The sequence below is a fragment of the Phoxinus phoxinus genome (genome assembly GCF_949152265.1).
Source record: "Phoxinus phoxinus genome assembly, chromosome: 5".
Taxonomy (NCBI): domain Eukaryota; kingdom Metazoa; phylum Chordata; class Actinopteri; order Cypriniformes; family Leuciscidae; genus Phoxinus; species Phoxinus phoxinus.
The window spans coordinates 730,436-751,146 of NC_136880.1; the positions used below are offsets into that span (position 1 = coordinate 730,436).

The window sequence follows — 20,711 nt, forward strand, 5'->3', positions numbered from 1 at the left end:
AGTCTCAAGGTTCCATATTTTGTGACAGAAGTGATATTTGGACAGAAATGTATTAATTATTTTATGGCAGAATGCATACAGCTAAATTCAATGGAATTCAATGACACCCGGAGGCTATTTTTGGTAATACGCCTAAACAAAATCTCATGGGAACTTCAATTTTTATGATATCAACTTCAAATTTGGAACACAACTTGGTTAGATTTATGGCTTTGATTTTATAGTAATTTTATAGTAAAAAATATTTTGTAAAATATATATTTTATATAAAAGAAAAATATAAAATAAATTATATTTGATTTAATGTAACTTTAAACTTCCATAACTTTTTCATACTTTAATTTTTTGAAGTGATTTCACTTCAGCAATAATCTGCATTATTTTTTCCCTTTAAAACAAGACCAAACTTAGGTCTATACTCCAAAGCATTCTTGAATTACAGCCATTTAAGCTTGAATAGTGCATTTTAATGTCCATTCTCAAAAAAAGGGGGGGTGACAGCTACAGGGTTCAGATCTCCACTCTGGAGGGCGGTTTCACTTTTTTGCGTTTTTAAGCCCCAAAAACGCCGTCGCCGTGTAAACGAAAGGCACATCTGATAAAATATTTTTACGTTTTCACCCGCGAGCGTTCTCGCGTAAACAGGGCCTGAAATGAAAAAATCTGTTCTGTCTTTAAAACGGAGTCAGACAAAGATGGAGAGACTCCAGAAGAAGTGACAACATGTAGAAGCAACAGGACGTCTGTGAATGGTTAGTTGATGAATTTATGTTGCCGATGTGGAGTTAACTATCTTCTATTAGCATATTCTGTCATGATAATCTATAAACTGCTCGTATAGGAACTGTTGTGAGATGCACACAGAGTGACTTTCTATTGCGTGTGAAAAGATGGATGCTAAAGTTTGAGCTGACTCACAAATGTGCTCGACTACAGCAACTCTCCCTCTTCTCAACATGGACTGTGTGTTCAGGGGGCGGGGCTTATGTAAATTATAGGGGTGTGATGTCACTAACGGGAGGAATGTCGTGTAGTTCCTACCAGCCGTTTGTTGTAGTCCTTTTCTTTAAAAGCAAATATCTCCCTTTGCTTTGAACTTTGAGCGTTGTAACTTTGCAGATGTTGTTTATGATCAAACACAACATTACACACTAACTACAGTTAGAAAAGTGAAATCATAATCAACCACCCCTTTAATAAATGATGTACACTGTTTCCTAAAAGTGTTTAATCATCCTGAGAGTCAGCAAATCTAGCTAAAAAAGCAAAAAGCTAATAATGTTTTCATCATTTTTCTTGACAGTGACAGGACCCACTCGTCCCATCATACGCCGCCAATCGAGGCTTCCCTCGGCAGTCTCCAGACTCCTGTGTCTGGCAGCACTGCTCTCACAAAACCTTCATGTCACAGCAAATTACCTTCAGCATTAGCTCACCTCACAGAAGCTTCTTTAACACTGACTTCACCAGATCACAACATGCAGAAGATGCTTCAGCTGAGGCCACTGAGAGCAGTTTTACAGCACAAGAGTCAATACGTCTGCTCAGCAACAGCTCAGATTTATCCCACATTCTGCTTTCCGAAATGATAGATATGTGCACAAATACACTCATTTTTAATTATCAACCATATACTTCTGTTCAGACAGCCTCCTCCTCACCCCTGCAGTCGGTCGGGTGCAGTGCGCCCTCTGCTGGCACACATGAGCCACGCTCCTCCTTCCAGATCTGCCACTGCACCCTGGTTATTCTGACGCCGACTCTGTTACAGCAATATAGATGCTAGAAACAGGGAATAATCAGGTGTAAGTTATTATAGGGCATTTGTTGAATATTTACATGAACCTGGAGAATAAAGCTAGGGATCAATAAAGCCATGCTTTTACACACTCTAATAGAGTAGGTGGCGGTGTGAACAGTGAGATGGTCTGTAACCCGCCAAGAAACGAACAGAAGAAGAAGAAGAGCGCGTCATCGCAGCTTCCGGTGTAACAATGGCCGCTCATGCGAGTGAACTAGAGATCGCCAAGAAGAATCTAACCGATGCTATCGGAGATAATGTCAAACAGTGAGTGTTTATGAGCGGTTTAATGTCTGGCAGTGAGTGTTTATGAGCGGTGAATAATGTCTGGCAGTGAGTGTTTATGAGCGCCTAAACTTCAGTGTCTGGCTTAAACAATACTAACATGTGTGCCATTCAAAACCAGCGATGATGTAAACACTGATCGAGTAACGGTTAAGTTTTATTAACAACACTTGTATTTTGTGTCTTCAGATGCTTCACAGTTATTTTAATGACAGTGTTTGAATATTCGGTTAATATGAGCTTTTCTGACATTATTTGAGCTGCAAACTTTGTTTTGAAGAAGATTTCAGCACTTTTATGACATTTTAAAATCAAAGTCTGGAAATCTCACGTTGACTGCAAGTTGTTTGGGTTTTAATATAACTCAAATGGAAATGTAATTTCTCTGCTTATATGGTAATCTAGTTGAAAGCGTTTTTAAAGAACATTGTCATCAGTTCTGAATCTTTCAAACTGACTGATTGCAGTGCAGTGTGATTGAATAATACAATCAAAACACATCAATATTTCACGTATTCTTCTATTTATACATGTTCAAATAAATATCATATAATAATATATTTGAACACCTGTATAAAAGAATACGTGAAATATTGATGCCTTTTGATTGTATTCTGTGTACGCACTGCAATCACAGTTAGTGCAGTCTTGTCATAATTGAGTTTATTATAATAATATAATGTTATAATACATTGAAATTGTGACTTAAACTCAATTATGACAAGTTGAATTTCTATACTAGTCAAAATTATGAGATAAAAAGAAAAAATCATGATGTTCTAAGTCATAATTATAAGCTTAAAACAAAGGTTTGACAGTCATACTTGACAAAGTTGAATTTAAGATGTCATAATTGACAGTTAAAGGGGTCATGACATGTTTTTTAGGGGCCAAGCACTGAAGGTGCGGGCACCTATTGTATCTGTTCCCGTACCAAAAATAATTCTTCTTCTTCTTCCGCTCTGGGAGTCTATGGCAGCCCATAGAACCGATCGCGGGAAAGTTGTAATGGTTTGACATTCGGATAGAGGACAGTCCCAACATTAAATACACCAATTTTGGTGTGTCTAAGTCATTCCCTCTAGCGCCACCAACTGTCCAAAGTTTCACTCATGTTTATTCTAATAACTTTTGAACCACAAGGGCTAGAAACAAAATTCTTTTTTCCTCTGATTCCTGACCTCGTGACGATTCGATTGCACCCAATGACGTCATTTTGCGCCATGAAAAGTTTTCCGCCATTTTGAATTTTCCGAAAAAGCTACTTTTTCGAACTCCTCCTAGGCCGTTGCTCCAATTTCCATGAAAATTGAATCAGATCATCTACAGACCATGCCGACAAAAAGTTATGGAATTCAAGTTGATTCGCTTAGCAATTTTCGAAAAAACCCACAAACAAATTTTACGTAGCGCTTGCGAAAACAGACGTAAGGCTGTATCTCCGCAACGCTTTGTTGGATTCAGACCAAATTTGCCACATGTCATCACAAGCATGACTTGAGGCTACATGCTGCGTTTCGGCGCAGCGCCACCTACTGGTCCGGAGATATGAAAAATGGCTATTTTTGCTTATAACTTCTGAACAGTTTGCCCAAAAATCATCAAATTGGTCTCGTTAGATTCAGGCCAACATGCTGAGTCGACTGATATCCAATTTTACCATGTCGGCCATTTTGGCTGTCGGCCATTTTGAATTTTGTGCTAAAATGCTGTATTTTAAGAACGCATGAATGGATTGTTACGAAACATGGTATGGGTCATCAGCACGATGCCCTGAAGGAGCGTGAGAAGTTTCGAAACAGCGCCACTTTGTGGTCAAAAGTTATAACAACATTTCCAAAAAGGCTAATAACCTTTGAATACATCTGCCTATTGAAATGCCACTGGTCTCAATAGATTCGCTGGGTCACGCTGAGAACATAGATACCAAGTTTGCCATATTTGGCCGAACTTCCTGTCCGCCATCTTGATTTTCAGTCAAAACCTACTTTGTCGAACTCCTCCTAGACCGTTTGTCCGATTTTCACCAAAATCGAATCGTATCATCTCCACACTGTACCGACAAAAAGTTATGGAATTCGTGTTGATTCGTCAAACCGTTCTCAAATACCGCGCAAACAAATTTTACGTTGTGCTACAGCTACAGATTTAGTGCAAAAGTACTACATCGCCCATAACTCCTAGAGTCCGTTTGTCCTAGACTCAAGTGTCTCACACCACTGTGATCCCTGGCTCAAGGCGGACAAAATGGCTATCTCCAATTTCGATTTAGGCCAGAAAAATTTTCTGCTATGTCGAATTTTGTCCGAAACCTACTTTTGCAAACTAGTCCTAGGTTTTTCACCAGATCGGAACCAAACCAGTCTAGGACATTTCTCTGGACTCTCTAGATCAATAAATATCGAAAAAAAAGTTGAACTTTTGCATTTGGGTGGCTGTAACAGGGTCATTTAGAAAAGGGGCGTGGCAAAATACACTAAAAAGCCTATAAATCCCATATGAAAATTCAGAACTTCACCAAAATTGATGAGCATATGTGTCAGAACATGGTGAGGAAGCATGCAGAGTTTCATGGAGATCGGACCATAGGTGGCGCTGTAACTGGCAAAAAGCCTTCAATCTTATTAGGGGTTCAAGCATGAAATGCTGAAACCCTATTGTAATTAAGGATTCGTAAAACGCATCGTGCAGGCCAAACCGTAAGGCCTAGAGACGTGAAACCTGGCCAGATGGTAGGCCTCAATTTGGGGACAACCTATCAGAGTATGACCCCGAATGGCCCATAGGTGGCGCTACAGCAACCAAAAGTTCAAAATTGATCATAGCTCTTAGACCGTTTGTCCCAGGATCAAGTGCCCCAAATCGTTGGAATCCTTGGCTCAAGGCGGACAAAATGGCCATCTCCGATTTCGATTTAGGCCAGAAAAAATTTCTGCTATGTCGAATTTTGTCCAAAACCTACTTTTGCGAACTAGTCCCTGGTTTTTCGCCCGACCGGAGCCAAACCAGTCTAGGACATTTCTCTGGACTCTCTCGATCAATAGTTTTTGAAAAAAAGTAGAATTTTTGCATTTGGTTGGCTATAACAGGGTCATTTGGAAAATGGGCGGGGCAAAATACAGTCAAAAGCCTATAAATCCTAAACAAAAACTCAGAACATCACGAAAATCGCTGAGCATATGTGTCATGACATGGTGAACAAGCGTGCCGAGTTTCATGCAGATCGGACCATAGGTGGCACTATAAATGGCAAAAAGGTTCCCTTATTATTAGGGGCCAAGCACTGAAGGTGCGGGCACCTATTGTATCTGTTCCCGTACCAAAAATAATTCTTCTTCTTCTTCCGCTCTGGGAGTCTATGGCAGCCCATAGAACCGATCGCGGGAAAGTTGTAATGGTTTGACATTCGGATAGAGGACAGTCCCAACATTAAATACACCAATTTTGGTGTGTCTAAGTCATTCCCTCTAGCGCCACCAACTGTCCAAAGTTTCACTCATGTTTATTCTAATAACTTTTGAACCACACGGGCTAGAAACAAAATTCTTTTTTCCTCTGATTCCTGACCTCGTGACGATTCGATTGCACCCAATGACGTCATTTTGCGCCATGAAAAGTTTTCCGCCATTTTGAATTTTCCGAAAAAGCTACTTTTTCGAACTCCTCCTAGGCCGTTGCTCCAATTTCCATGAAAATTGAATCAGATCATCTACAGACCATGCCGACAAAAAGTTATGGAATTCAAGTTGATTCGAATTACCGTTCTCGAATACCGCGCAAATAAATTTTACGTAGCGCTTGCAAAAACAGACGTAAGGCCGTATCTCCACAACGCTTTATCGGATTCAGACCAAATTTGGTACATGTCATCACAAGCATGACCTGAGGCTACATGCTGCGTTTCGGCGCAGCGCCACCTACTGGTCCGGAGATATGAAGAATTTATATTTTTGCTTATAACTTCTGAACGGTTTGTCCAAAAATCACAAAAGTGGTCTCGTTAGATTCAGGGCGTCGTGCTGAGTCGACTGATATCCAATTTTCCCATATCGGCCATTTTGGCTGTCGGCCATTTTGAATTATGTGCTAAAATGCTGTATTTTATGAACGCATGAACGTATCGTTACGAAACTCAGTATGGGTCATCAGTACAACGCCCTAAAAGTACTCAAAAATTTATGAGACAGCGCCACCTTTTGGTCAAAAGTTATAATGAAATTTCCAAAAATGCTAATAACTTTTGAATAAATTTGCCTATAGTAATGACACTGATCTCAATAGATTCCTTGGGTTATGCTGAAAACATAGATACCAATTTTGCCATAGTCAGCCAAACTTCCTGTCCGCCATCTTTATTTTCTTTTAAAACCTACTTTTTCAAACTCCTCCTAGACCGAACGTCCGATTTTCACCAAAATTGGATCGTGTCATCTCCAGACCGTGCCGAGTAAAAGTTATGGATTTCGTGTCGATAGACAAAACCGTTTTCGTATACCGCAGTGGCAAAGTTGAGGCATGATGCCAAAATGACTATTCAGGCTTTATATCTGCAATGCCTTGACATATTGACACCAAACTTTGTATGTGTCATTGTCACTTCACTCTGACCACATCACATCAGTTTCGTAACTGCGCCACCTATTGGTCGAAAGTGATAATCATATTTTTAGTTATTGTATGTGATTTTTCAACCATTTTGCCAAAATTCATCTTCAAATGTCTTTAATTGCTCTTTGCTGCAGTGGGTCTCACACTCCCAGCCACTTTGGCATGTCTTGTCGTCTTGCTTGCGCTTGGCCCCGGTGATTGCTGCTTGCAGCTATATTTTTATTTTATTATTATGTTCCCTTAGGTGCAATTATAGTATTACTATAATTTTTTTTACAAACAACTTTTAAAATGTAGTGATTTATGACCTTTTCCCACCCTGTTTCTCATCCTCTGATTCAAACAGTCTGTTTTGGGGGTGTTTCCCCTTTAAGAGTTCAGTGTTAACGCCCACTGTTGTGATTGGCTAACGTCAGTGCCTATGCATCAATTATTAACGCCCCCAGCCAGAACATTTGCGGATTCGACACAACTGTTTAGTAGCGGGTGATGCATGCGAAGCGATGGCTCTTGCAATGATAAAACCTTATTATGTTTGAGCCGGAATCAGAGGGAAATGAACCATGACCACAACAACGAAGACTGGATCAGCCCGTGTCCACATGGAACGTGAAACTATTTTGAATTAATAAAAAAATTGTAACCCGAGACACTTGAAACCGGATTATTGTTGCATAATTATCCTATAGCTTAATTTGCTAACAGTTTAACATTATTTAACTAATTCCAATGAAATGATGGTGTACCACGGACAAAAATGCACAGGCCATCTTTGAAGATGCAGCATTGATGAAGGCAACATTTTTAATTTTCTATCACATGTAGGCATACTAGAAAGGCGACATATTTTCAAGATTCTCTTATACAAATGTGTTTATATTAGCCATGATAAAAAGTAAGTTTGCGTCGTCGTTGTTGAGCCCAGAATAGTCGGCAAGGACTTATCTTTGAGCAACAGTTTTTTGGCAAAGCCAGCATCATTTTGGGATTTGTTCTCAAAACAGTCATCCTTCAAATGTACAGAACAAACGCTTAAACTAACACTGCCGTAACTGAGACGTCCGCAAAAAATAAAGTGCATCCATTTTTCCCCTGACGACTGGATCTTTCGCAGCGTATTCAAAGATGTTGTTTGTCCACAGCCAGGAACAGCACATCTGCGGCATCGTAATTTCCCTGTACACAGACCCACTCGCTGTCCGTCGACTGAACACTTGTGAGGCGCGCGGCGATACGAAGTGAGCGTAGTTGTCTTGCGCTTAAAGCGTAGTTGTCTTGTGCTGGAGGCGGTCATATGCAAACGCTGGTACGTCACTTCGCACCGTGACGTCACTTCTTACCATGGATCCAGAACGAGCTGTATTTAGAGCTTGATTAAATAAATGATTCGTTTATAATGGGGAGGACGTCTTAAAGTGTGTATGTCAGGTTTTTAATTATGATTAACACAAAATAGTTAGGGGAAATACACGTTTGACAAGTTGATGTATTGTTTTGTATGTTTTTCGATACCTAAAGGCAGAATATAAGATGAAAAAGTTTGTTATTTTCAGTCCTCCCTTAAAACTGCCCCTCCCCCCAAACGAATAGTTTGACGTCATAACAGGGAGACGTCTCCCCAGCTCGCTGAGTTGTGTTGATAATTGTACGAGTGATAGAGCGAGAGAATTAGTTATTAGGACATTTATTTAGTTAAGTTAGGTAGTTAGTATACGCAGGCGTATTTTCACGATGGTGAATTACTGCATTTGTGCTGTGTGCAAAAACACCGTTAAAACCGGTCACAGACTCCACTGTGTTCCGTGCCTGGGTCAACTGTGTTCGGGCCAAACGCGCTGACTTCAGTGCTGCTTCGGTATCCAAGACTTCGGTCATTTGCAGCGCCCGTTTCACTGAGAAGGACTACGCGGTTGGAGATCTCATGAGTTATAAAATGGGATTTAAAACCCGAGTGAGACTAAGAGCTGATGCGGTGCCTACGGTGCTACTGAAGCAGTCGATCGCGCCCGCGCCCCCTTCCCGGTACCTTTGGTGTACCGAAATCATCGTAAGGTAGAGACACGGTGTCTTACATCTCTGCGTCTTTTTCCTGCCGCCATGCAGGCCCAGATTTATATAAAGGATCGTTAAGCGTTTAAGAATGTCCCTCGGATAAGACAGTTTTGCATAGTCTGTTACTTTGTGGCACTTAGGCCTTTTTTTGGCCGTTATGCGGTTTATGAACACTTAATCTACTTGTGGTTGTTTTAAAATAAACATTCCTGCGCGACAGAAATCCATGTCCGCGCGCGTCTGTGCATGTTTCCTAGCGACCGCAGCGTGCGCACATCTGAGCACACCGAAACACTATTGAGCTATGAAAACATGACGAAACAAAAGTTTGTACATAATACAAATAAACGTATTTGTATTCATTATTTGCTTCTATTGTATTCCAATTTTTTGGCCTTCAAACACCTTAAAATGCACATATGTAGGTCCGAGAAATCCAAAATTTATCGGGGGAGCGCCCCCGAACCCCCCTAAACTGCCTAGCGACCCACCCTGTTTTATAAACAAACGCCCCTGCCTGCAGAACTGTATAGCACGGGGAATAAACTGTACTGTCTTTGATTGTGTGTCAGTATCCCCTCCCCGCCGCCGCCAGCACCCCCTGTCGAAAATGACTTCCCGCGCGCATGATGTACCGTTCCACCGCTAAGTTATGCCTATACTACCAGACACCTGACCAACTCTCCACTGCTTCTCTTCACACCAGATATTTATGTTTCGTCGATAGGAATTATTTACATTTCTGTTTGGCTCCTCATCTGTCTCCCGCCTGGGAGGCTCAAAATTGTATGGCTGTGGGCCATCGTATAGGTTTGAGGGGGGATTTTCTTTTGGATCTCCTCAGACTCAAAACTCTCCATACTTCAATAGAACTTTGTTGGCGCGACTCCCTTGTATGACGTCACAGCTCAGCCCTTGTTTTAAAAATATGATCTTGACAGAAATGGCTATAAATCTTATTGCAGGGCAGTTACAGTAATAATTTTAATGCTAATTACATTTTCACTCAGACATCTAACCCTTATTTAATATATCTAAAAAACAATTTTTACCTGACATACACACTTTAAGCTATGAAACTTGCAGGATGTTTTAATGGTACAAAGATCTCTTATATACCAAAAGATCAAGGCAAATTTGGTTTCTCATGTCATGACCTTTTTAATAGATAATCTTAGTTAAATTAATCTTTTTGTAAAGTATTAAATATATGATATAGTCATAATTATGAGATAAAAAGACAACATATTTTTTTCTTAGAAATAATTATGAGATAAATAGTTTAAATGTTAAAGTGTCGAAATATGAGAAATTCCAAATTGACATACTAGGTAAGTTTAAAAAAGTCATATTTTTGACGTGTGTCACAGTTATGATTTATAGAAGCCTGATTATTTTCTCATGAGTTGATCATGTGCGTTCACACTGATGTTCCTCCGTGTGTGTGTGTGTGTGTGTGTTTTCATGAGTTGCTCTCTTTCTCAGTTACTGGGCCAATCTGAAGCTGTGGTTCAAGCAGAAGATCAGCAAGGAGGAGTTTGACACGGAGGCCCGGCGTCTGCTGGCCCAGGACCACGGTAAGGTCACGCGTGTCACACACCACCACAGTAACGTCACACACCACCACAGTAACGTCACACACCACCACAGTAAGGTCACGCGTGTCACACACCACCACAGTAACGTCACACACCACTACAGTAACGTCACACACCACCACAGTAAGGTCACGCGTGTCACACACCACCACAGTAACGTCACACACCACTACAGTAACGTCACACACCACCACAGTAAGGTCACACACCACCACAGTAAGGTCACGCGTATCACACACCACCACAGTAACGTCACACACCACCACAGTAAGGTCACGCGTGTCACACACCACCACAGTAACGTCACACACCACCACAGTAACGTCACACACCACCACAGTAAGGTCACGCGTGTCACACACCACCACAGTAACGTCACACACCACCACAGTAAGGTCACGCGTATCACACACCACCACAGTAACGTCACACACCACCACAGTAAGGTCACGCGTGTCACACACCACCACAGTAACGTCACACACCACCACAGTAAGGTCACGCGTGTCACACACCACCACAGTAAGGTCACGCGTGTCACACACCACCACAGTAAGGTCACGCGTGTCACACACCACCACAGTAACGTCACACACCACCACAGTAACGTCACACACCACCACAGTAACGTCACACACCACCACAGTAACGTCACACACCACCACAGTAAGATCACGCTTGTCACACACCACCACAGTAACGTCACACACCACCACAGTAAGGTCACGCGTATCACACACCACCACAGTAAGGTCACGCGTGTCACACACCACCACAGTAACGTCACACACCACCACAGTAAGGTCACGCTTGTCACACACCACCACAGTAACGTCACACACCACCACAGTAAGGTCACGCGTGTCACACACCACCACAGTAACGTCACACACCACCACAGTAACGTCACACACCACCACAGTAAGGTCACGCGTATCACACACCACCACAGTAAGGTCACGCGTATCACACACCACCACAGTAAGGTCACGCGTGTCACACACCACCATAGTAACGTCACACACCACCACAGTAAGGTCACGCGTGTCACACACCACCACAGTAACGTCACACACCACCACAGTAACGTCACACACCACCACAGTAAGGTCACGCGTGTCACACACCACCACAGTAAGGTCACGCGTGTCACACACCACCACAGTAAGGTCACGCGTGTCACACACCACCACAGTAAGGTCACGCGTGTCACACACCACCACAGTAAGGTCACGCGTGTCACACACCACCACAGTAAGGTCACGCGTATCACACACCACCACAGTAAGGTCACGCGTATCACACACCACCACAGTAACGTCACACACCACCACAGTAACGTCACGCGTGTCACACACCACCACAGTAACGTCACACACCACCACAGTAAGGTCACGCGTGTCACACACCACCACAGTAAGGTCACGCGTGTCACACACCACCACAGTAACGTCACACACCACCACAGTAAGGTCACGCGTGTCACACACCACCACAGTAACGTCACACACCACCACAGTAACGTCACACACCACCACAGTAAGGTCACGCGTGTCACACACCACCACAGTAAGGTCACGCGTGTCACACACCACCACAGTAAGGTCACGCGTGTCACACACCACCACAGTAAGGTCACGCGTGTCACACACCACCACAGTAAGGTCACGCGTATCACACACCACCACAGTAAGGTCACGCGTATCACACACCACCACAGTAACGTCACACACCACCACAGTAACGTCACGCGTGACACACACCACCACAGTAACGTCACACACCACCACAGTAAGGTCACGCGTGTCACACACCACCACAGTAACGTCACACACCACCACAGTAAGGTCACGCGTGTCACACACCACCACAGTAACGTCACACACCACCACAGTAAGGTCACGCGTGTCACACACCACCACAGTAACGTCACACACCACCACAGTAAGGTCACGCGTGTCACACACCACCACAGTAAGGTCACGCGACACAGTAAGGTCACGCGTGTCACACACCACCACAGTAAGGTCACGCGTGTCACACACCACCACAGTAAGGTCACGCGTGTCACACACCACCACAGTAAGGTCACGCGTGTCACACACCACCACAGTAAGGTCACGCGACACAGTAAGGTCACGCGTGTCACACACCACCACAGTAAGGTCACGCGTGTCACACACCACCACAGTAAGGTCACGCGTGTCACACACCACCACAGTAAGGTCACGCGTGTCACACACCACCACAGTAAGGTCACGCGTGTCACACACCACCACAGTAAGGTCACGCGTGTCACACACCACCACAGTAAGGTCACGCGTGTCACACACCACCACAGTAAGGTCACGCGTGTCACACACCACCACAGTAAGGTCACGCGTGTCACACACCACCACAGTAAGGTCACGCGTGTCACACACCACCACAGTAAGGTCACGCGTGTCACACACCACCACAGTAAGGTCACGCGTGTCACACACCACCACAGTAAGGTCACGCGTGTCACACACCACCACAGTAAGGTCACGCGTGTCACACACCACCACAGTAAGGTCACGCGTGTCACACACCACCACAGTAAGGTCACGCGTGTCACACACCACCACAGTAAGGTCACGCGTGTCACACACCACCACAGTAAGGTCACGCGTGTCACACACCACCACAGTAAGGTCACGCGTGTCACACACCACCACAGTAAGGTCACGCGTGTCACACACCACCACAGTAAGGTCACGCGTGTCACACACCACCACAGTATGGTCACGCGTGTCACACACCACCACAGTAACGTCACACACCACCACAGTAAGGTCACGCGTGTCACACACCACCACAGTAAGGTCACGCGTGTCACACACCACCACAGTAACGTCACACACCACCACAGTAAGGTCCCGCGTGTCACACACCACCACAGTAAGGTCCCGCGTGTCACACACCACCACAGTAAGGTCACGCGTGTCACACACCACCACAGTAAGGTCACGCGTGTCACACACCACCACAGTAAGGTCACGCGTGTCACACACCACCACAGTAAGGTCACGCGTGTCACACACCACCACAGTAAGGTCACGCGTGTCACACACCACCACAGTAAGGTCACGCGTGTCACACACCACCACAGTAAGGTCACGCGTGTCACACACCACCACAGTAAGGTCACGCGTGTCACACACCACCACAGTAAGGTCACGCGTGTCACACACCACCACAGTAAGGTCACGCGTGTCACACACCACCACAGTAAGGTCACGCGTGTCACACACCACCACAGTATGGTCACGCGTGTCACACACCACCACAGTAACGTCACACACCACCACAGTAAGGTCACGCGTGTCACACACCACCACAGTAAGGTCACGCGTGTCACACACCACCACAGTAACGTCACACACCACCACAGTAAGGTCACGCGTGTCACACACCACCACAGTAACGTCACACACCACCACAGTAACGTCACACACCACAACAGTAAGGTCACGCGTGTCACACACCACCACAGTAAGGTCCCGCGTGTCACACACCACCACAGTAAGGTCACGCGTGTCACACACCACCACAGTAACGTCACACACCACCACAGTAAGGTCACGCGTGTCACACACCACCACAGTAACGTCACACACCACCACAGTAACGTCACACACCACCACAGTAACGTCACACACCACCACAGTAACGTCACACACCACCACAGTAACGTCACACACCACCACAGTAACGTCACACACCACCACAGTAACGTCACACACCACCACAGTAACGTCACACACCACCACAGTAACGTCACACACCACCACAGTAACGTCACACACCACCACAGTAACGTCACACACCACCACAGTAACGTCACACACCACCACAGTAACGTCACACACCACCACAGTAAGGTCACGCGTATCACACACCACCACAGTAAGGTCACGCGTATCACACACCACCACAGTAAGGTCACGCGTATCACACACCACCACAGTAACGTCACACACCACCACAGTAAGGTCACGCGTATCACACACCACCACAGTAACGTCACACACCACCACAGTAAGGTCACGCGTATCACACACCACCACAGTAAGGTCACGCGTGTCACACACCACCACAGTAACGTCACACACCACCACAGTAAGGTCACGCGTATCACACACCACCACAGTAACGTCACACACACCACCACAGTAAGGTCACGCGTATCACACACCACCACAGTAACGTCACACACCACCACAGTAAGGTCACGCGTGTCACACACCACCACAGTAACGTCACACACCACCACAGTAAGGTCACACACCACCACAGTAAGGTCACGCGTATCACACACCACCACAGTAAGGTCACACACCACCACAGTAAGGTCACGCGTGTCACACACCACCACAGTAACGTCACACACCACCACAGTAAGGTCACGCGTATCACACACCACCACAGTAACGTCACACACACCACCACAGTAAGGTCCCGCGTATCACACACCACCACAGTAAGGTCACGCGTATCACACACCACCACAGTAACGTCACACACCACCACAGTAAGGTCACGCGTATCACACACCACCACAGTAACGTCACACACACCACCACAGTAAGGTCCCGCGTATCACACACCACCACAGTAACGTCACACACACCACCACAGTAAGGTCCCGCGTATCACACACCACCACAGTAAGGTCACGCGTATCACACACCACCACAGTAACGTCACACACCACCACAGTAAGGTCACGCGTGTCACACACCACCACAGTAACGTCACACACCACCACAGTAAGGTCACGCGTGTCACACACCTGTAGGGCTCGTGCTGACCTCATCGACTGCAGCTCACGCTCGTGTGTTTCCCTCCACAGTCCATGTGCACAATGACTTCCTGCTGGCCATTCTCACCCGCTGCCAGATCATCGTCTCCACCTCAGGTACTCCAGCACTCGCACATCTGCCGGCTCAGCAGGGGTTTACTGTGTGTGTGTGTGTGCGTGTTTGGCTGATGTGTGTGTGTGTGTGCAGAGGGCGCGGGGGCGCTGCAGTGGGCCGGCGGATCCGCATCTAAACCAGGAAAACCCATCCGAGGCAAGAAGAAGTTTCCCTCCGTTCGGCAGAAATTCGATGTTAGTTCTGTTTTCTCACTCACATCATTACTATATTCACAAATATACGTCTCACTTAGTGAAAAAGAAATGATATTGTGCATAAAGGAGTTGAACTCTCATGAATTGGTGCAATGTGAGTTTATTCTCCTGACAGTTTAGCTCATATTTACTCCAATATTTGCCTGAACGTAATGTGGCTTTTTATTTCCTTTTTATTTTCTATGATTCTGTCTTTCATTGCATGTAGTAAAAAAGTTACTGTAATTTAATAAAAACTACTCTTACGGATAATTTTAATTAAGTTAAAAATAGTAACCCCAGCTTTATTTCTTTAGCACTTTATACAATACAGATTGTTTCAAAGCAGTTTCACAGTGATGCATATGAAAATAACAGTGTTAATGATGCAAACTTCATCAAATATAGCTGCGTTTCCACCCAAATTATCCACACCAATTTGTCCCAGGATCTTTTTTCCCCCCAGACCTGTTGCAGTCTGCGTTTCCATCATGGTCTAAAGTACCGTGAAGATTAGGCAAATAGTCCGGTGACATAGGACTGTGTGCGACTTTCCAGTTCACGCTGGATTTCGTCATCCTCATAAAAGCTTAATATCGCCTGAACCTCATCACCGGTCCATTGGTCGTATTTCTTATACTCCATGGTTGATTCGAATAGCAAACAACTGTTTCTGCACGCACCGCAACAGATGAAATGCTGCGTGGAGTTAACCAATCAAGAAGTGGCATGAACTCAACCAATTAGCATGTTCAGTGCCTAAGTCCCACCCCTAAAAGTTCCTGAACTTTGAAAAAGTAACTTTTCTTTGAAAAGACTTTCGGAGGGGGAAACATTTACCCGGAACTTCATTTAGACCCTGGTTCCTGCGGTGGAAACACACTGAGTACCACCCAAAGTTCCTAGTTCCTGGGGAAAGTTCCTGCGGTGGAAACACACAGAGTACCACCACAAAGTTCCTAGTTCCTGCGGTGGAAACACACCAAGTACCACCACAAAGTCCCTAGTTCCTGGGGAAAGTTCCTGCGGTGGAAACACACTAAGTACCACCACAAAGTCCCTAGTTCATGGGGAAAGTTCCTGTGGTTTGAACACACTGAGTACCACCACAAAGTTCCTAGTTCCTGCGATGGAAACACACCAAGTACCACCACAAAGTTCCTAGTTCCTGGGGAAAGTTCCTGCGGTGGAAACACACAGAGTACCACCACAAAGTTCCTAGTTCCTGCGGTGGAAACACACCAAGTACCACCACAAAGTCCCTAGTTCCTGGGGAAAGTTCCTGCGGTGGAAACACACTAAGTACCACCACAAAGTCCCTAGTTCATGGGGAAAGTTCCTGTGGTTTGAACACACTGAGTACCACCACAAAGTTCCTAGTTCCTGCGATGGAAACACACCAAGTACCACCACAAAGTTCCTAGTTCCTGGGGAAAGTTCCTGCGGTGGAAACACACTAAGTACCACCACAAAGTCCCTAGTTCATGGGGAAAGTTCCTGTGGTTTGAACACACTGAGTACCACCACAAAGTCCCTAATTCCTGGGGAAAGTTCCTGCGGTGGAAACACACCGAGTACCACCACAAAGTTCCTAGTTCTTTGGGAAAGTTCCTGCATTGGAAACACCCAGAGTACCACCCAAAGTTCCTAATTCCTGGGGAAAGTTCCTGTGGTGGAAACACACCAAGTACCACCACAAAGTTCCTAGTTCTTTGGGAAAGTTCCTGCAGTGGGAACGCACAGAGTACCACCACAAAGTCCCCAGTTCCTGGCGAAAGTTCCTGTGGTGGAAACACCCAGAGTACCACCCAAAGTTCCTAATTCCTGGGGAAAGTTCCTGTGGTGGAAACACACCAAGTACCACCACAAAGTCCCTAGTTCCTGGCGGTGGAAACATACCGACTACCACCACAAAGTCCCCATTTCCTGGGGAAAGTTCCTGCAGTGGGAACGCACAAAGTACCACCACAAAGTCCCTAGTTCTTGGGGAAAGTTCCTGTGGTGGAAACGCACCAAGTACCACCACAAAGTCCCTAGTTCCTGGGGAAAGTTCCTGCGGTGGAAACGCACAAAGTACCACCACAAAGTCCCTAGTTCCTGGGGAAAGTTCCTGCGGTGGGAACGCACAAAGTACCACCACAAAGTCCCCATTTCCTGGGGAAAGTTCCTGCAGTGGGAACGCACAGAGTACCACCACAAAGTCCCCAGTTCCTGGCGAAAGTTCCTGTGGTGGAAACGCACCAAGTACCACCACAAAGTCCCTAGTTCCTGGGGAAAGTTCCTGCGGTGGAAACACACTGAGTACCACCACAAAGTCCCTAGTTCCTGGGGAACGTTCCTGCAGTGGAAACACACTAAGTACCACCACAAAGTCCCTAGTTCCTGGGGAAAGTTCCTGCGGTGGAAACACAGAGTACCACCACAAAGTTCCTAGTTCCTGCGATGGAAACACACCAAGTACCACCACAAAGTTCCTAGTTCCTGGGGAAAGTTCCTGCGGTGGAAACACAGAGTACTGTTGTGGCAAAAATTCATCAAACAAACATCACTGCGTAAGAGACACTCAGAGTCAAATTATAAAAAGAGAAGTATTTATTCTTGCAAGAATAGGAGCAGTCTAATATACAGTTGTTACCAGGGTGGGAAATTAACTTTTTTGTCCACCAGCCACAGTGGCTGGTGGATGCCCAATTTTACCAGCCACTTATATTTTTTACCAGCCACTTTTTCCGGAATTCAAATTGCAAGAAAGAAATTGCTTCAATATGTTTTTTTATTTATTTCAGGGTACCCCCAGGATCCTCCAGCTTAAATTCAAGGCTTTTTAAGACCTTTTTTAATACCATTTCAAATGAAATTCAATGCCAACTTCGTACCCATTCCAACATAAGTATGAGGGGAAAATATACATTTTAAACCCTGGAAAATAATTATGTAGGCTACTATATAGGCTACTTGAATTAAATAAAACATTTTATTTAAATGATCAGTCATATTAATACATACGCAACAGCGTTGTAGTGCGCTTGGTGTGTGTAGGCCAGTGTTCATTTTGGCAACCATTTTTGATTCAGTCTTAGTCTTCATCTTCAGACGAAAATGCTTATGAATGCAAACTTTTAGTCATTACTTTTAGTAAACTGCAGTTACTTTAGGTAGCTATTTTATATGTAGTCTTTAGACAGAAAATGTCATAATTATTCTCTCTAGGGGTCTAGGCCATTCAATTAAGCTTATGAGAAATTATTTACATTGCACTCTTTAGCAGTAGCACTTGTGCAATTCTACATATCCCTTTTCCTAAGTTCTGTGGTTCTCCAATTTTTTTGAGTGCCGTACCCCCTGGTACTCCCTCTCTTTCAGACTGCAGTCACACCTTTTCCATTAAGGGACAATATTCGCCCCCTTTAATAAATTTTTCCATTTAATTTTTAACCTTTATAATACCTTTTAAAAATAAATAATGCTTTAAATAAAACAATGTTCAATAAATATGCAATGTTAAAAAACGTTTAATATTAATAAAAATATTATATTAAAATAGCCAGTAGGTGGCGGTCATCGAGTCATTCATTCATTGAATCTCACGATTCGTTCAAAGCCACAGATTTCGTTGCAAAATAGAGCAATAAGCCTGACTATACTGTTTTAAATGCAGTACATCAGTTAAATGTTACCCTTTTTTTTTTTACTGTTGTATAAAATCAATGTCACATTTGAAATTGTGTGGATATTCGGGAAACATTGCATTCTTGCTTATATGATCAACATTAAAAACACTGCTGGATATCAGCCTGCATTTTGATCGCAGATTTAGTCGCACAAACAGCGCAAGCGGCTCGTGACAGAACACAGACCGACTGAATGACACTTTAATTTAAGTAGAAAATCTCAAATAAAGATCGCTGAACTCCAGCTTGTCTGTGTTTTCAGATCATCCGCGCTTCAGCAGGGTAGAGAGAGCGCGCGCGCTATATATATATACACACTTTTTTTTATATTCTCAGCTTAGCTAACGGTCTCTTCAGCGCCGTGACACACAGCGCTGAAAACCAATCAAAAGAGTTAGTCGACAAAAGTGTATTATTGTTACTTAGCAACCGCATTCTTTGACAAAGGCTGTCCAATCCGTACAATGAAATCACTCGCAGCATGTGTTTATTGGTTACTACTTAATACATTCAATGTTAAGTCAATGTAAAGACGCGTTTACGCGCGTATGGTGGTCCTGTCCTGGTCCGTCGGTGGATGCGAATTTTTGCGAACTGTATTCGCTTTTGGTGCGAACGCAGCATTATTATAATCCACCCGCCACTGTGGCTGGTATACACGGCAAAGTGACCCGCCACTTTGAAAAAGTACCCGCCCTCGGCGGGTGGCGGGTGCTAATTTCCCACCCTGGTTGTTACCCTGTGCAGAAGAGTGACACACCCCCAGACAGACTGAACCAGCTTTTATCTCAGTTTCAAGGCCTTCTTCCTGCCAGAGCCTTCCTCCCAGTAGTTTTCCATCCAGTAGTTTTCCATAGACAAGGAAGCCATAACACTAGTTTAGATTCGTCACTAGTTGGCCCACTAAGCCCCCCTTCAACAAATGGCCTTCTGACATCTAGGTCAGAGGTCCTTGTTCGTCTGTTCTCTGGAGTGTCTCTCCCTTCTGCCTCCCCAGGTACATAAACAAAATCTTCTCTCACTACAAGTGAGAGACACACATGTGACATTCTTTGAATCATCTATATTTTACTAAAGATCAATGAATATCTAAAATCGCCACCACAGTACCACCACAAAGTCCCTAGTTCCTGGGGAAAGTTCCTGTGGTGGAAACGTACCAAGTACCACCACAAAGTCCCTAGTTTCTGGGGAAAGTTCCTGCGGTGGAAACACACTAAGTACCACCACAAAGTCCCTAGTTCCTGGGGAAAGTTCCTGCGGTGGAAACGCACTAAGTACCACCACAAAGTCCCTAGGTCCTGGGGAAAGTTCCTGCGGTGGAAACACACAGAGTACCACCACAAAGTCCCTAGTTCCTGGGGAAAGTTCCTGCGGTGGAAACACACAGAGTACCACCACAAAGTCCCTAGTTCCTGGGGAAAGTTCCTGCGGTGGAAACACACAGAGTACCACCACAAAGTCCCTAGTTCCTGGGGAAAGTTCCTGCGGTGGATACACACAGAGTACCACCACAAAGTCCCTAGTTCCTGTGGAAAGTTCCAGCGGTGGAAACACACAGA

The 20,711-nt window shown here is 44.8% G+C and overlaps 1 protein-coding gene across 1 annotated transcript in view; it reads left to right on the plus strand.

Annotated features, from left to right (window-relative positions):
- The first annotated feature begins 1,662 nt into the window (after positions 1–1,662).
- tada1 (transcriptional adaptor 1) overlaps positions 1,663–20,711 on the plus strand; it is a 40,361-nt gene continuing 21,312 nt past the window's right edge. Inside the window, exons 1-4 of the mRNA XM_079611728.1 lie at positions 1,663–2,068; positions 10,232–10,323; positions 15,221–15,286; positions 15,378–15,478. Of these exons, the coding sequence (XP_079467854.1) occupies positions 1,995–2,068; positions 10,232–10,323; positions 15,221–15,286; positions 15,378–15,478 (333 nt within the window). The 5' untranslated portion in view covers positions 1,663–1,994. The remainder of the gene's footprint in view (positions 2,069–10,231; positions 10,324–15,220; positions 15,287–15,377; positions 15,479–20,711) is intronic.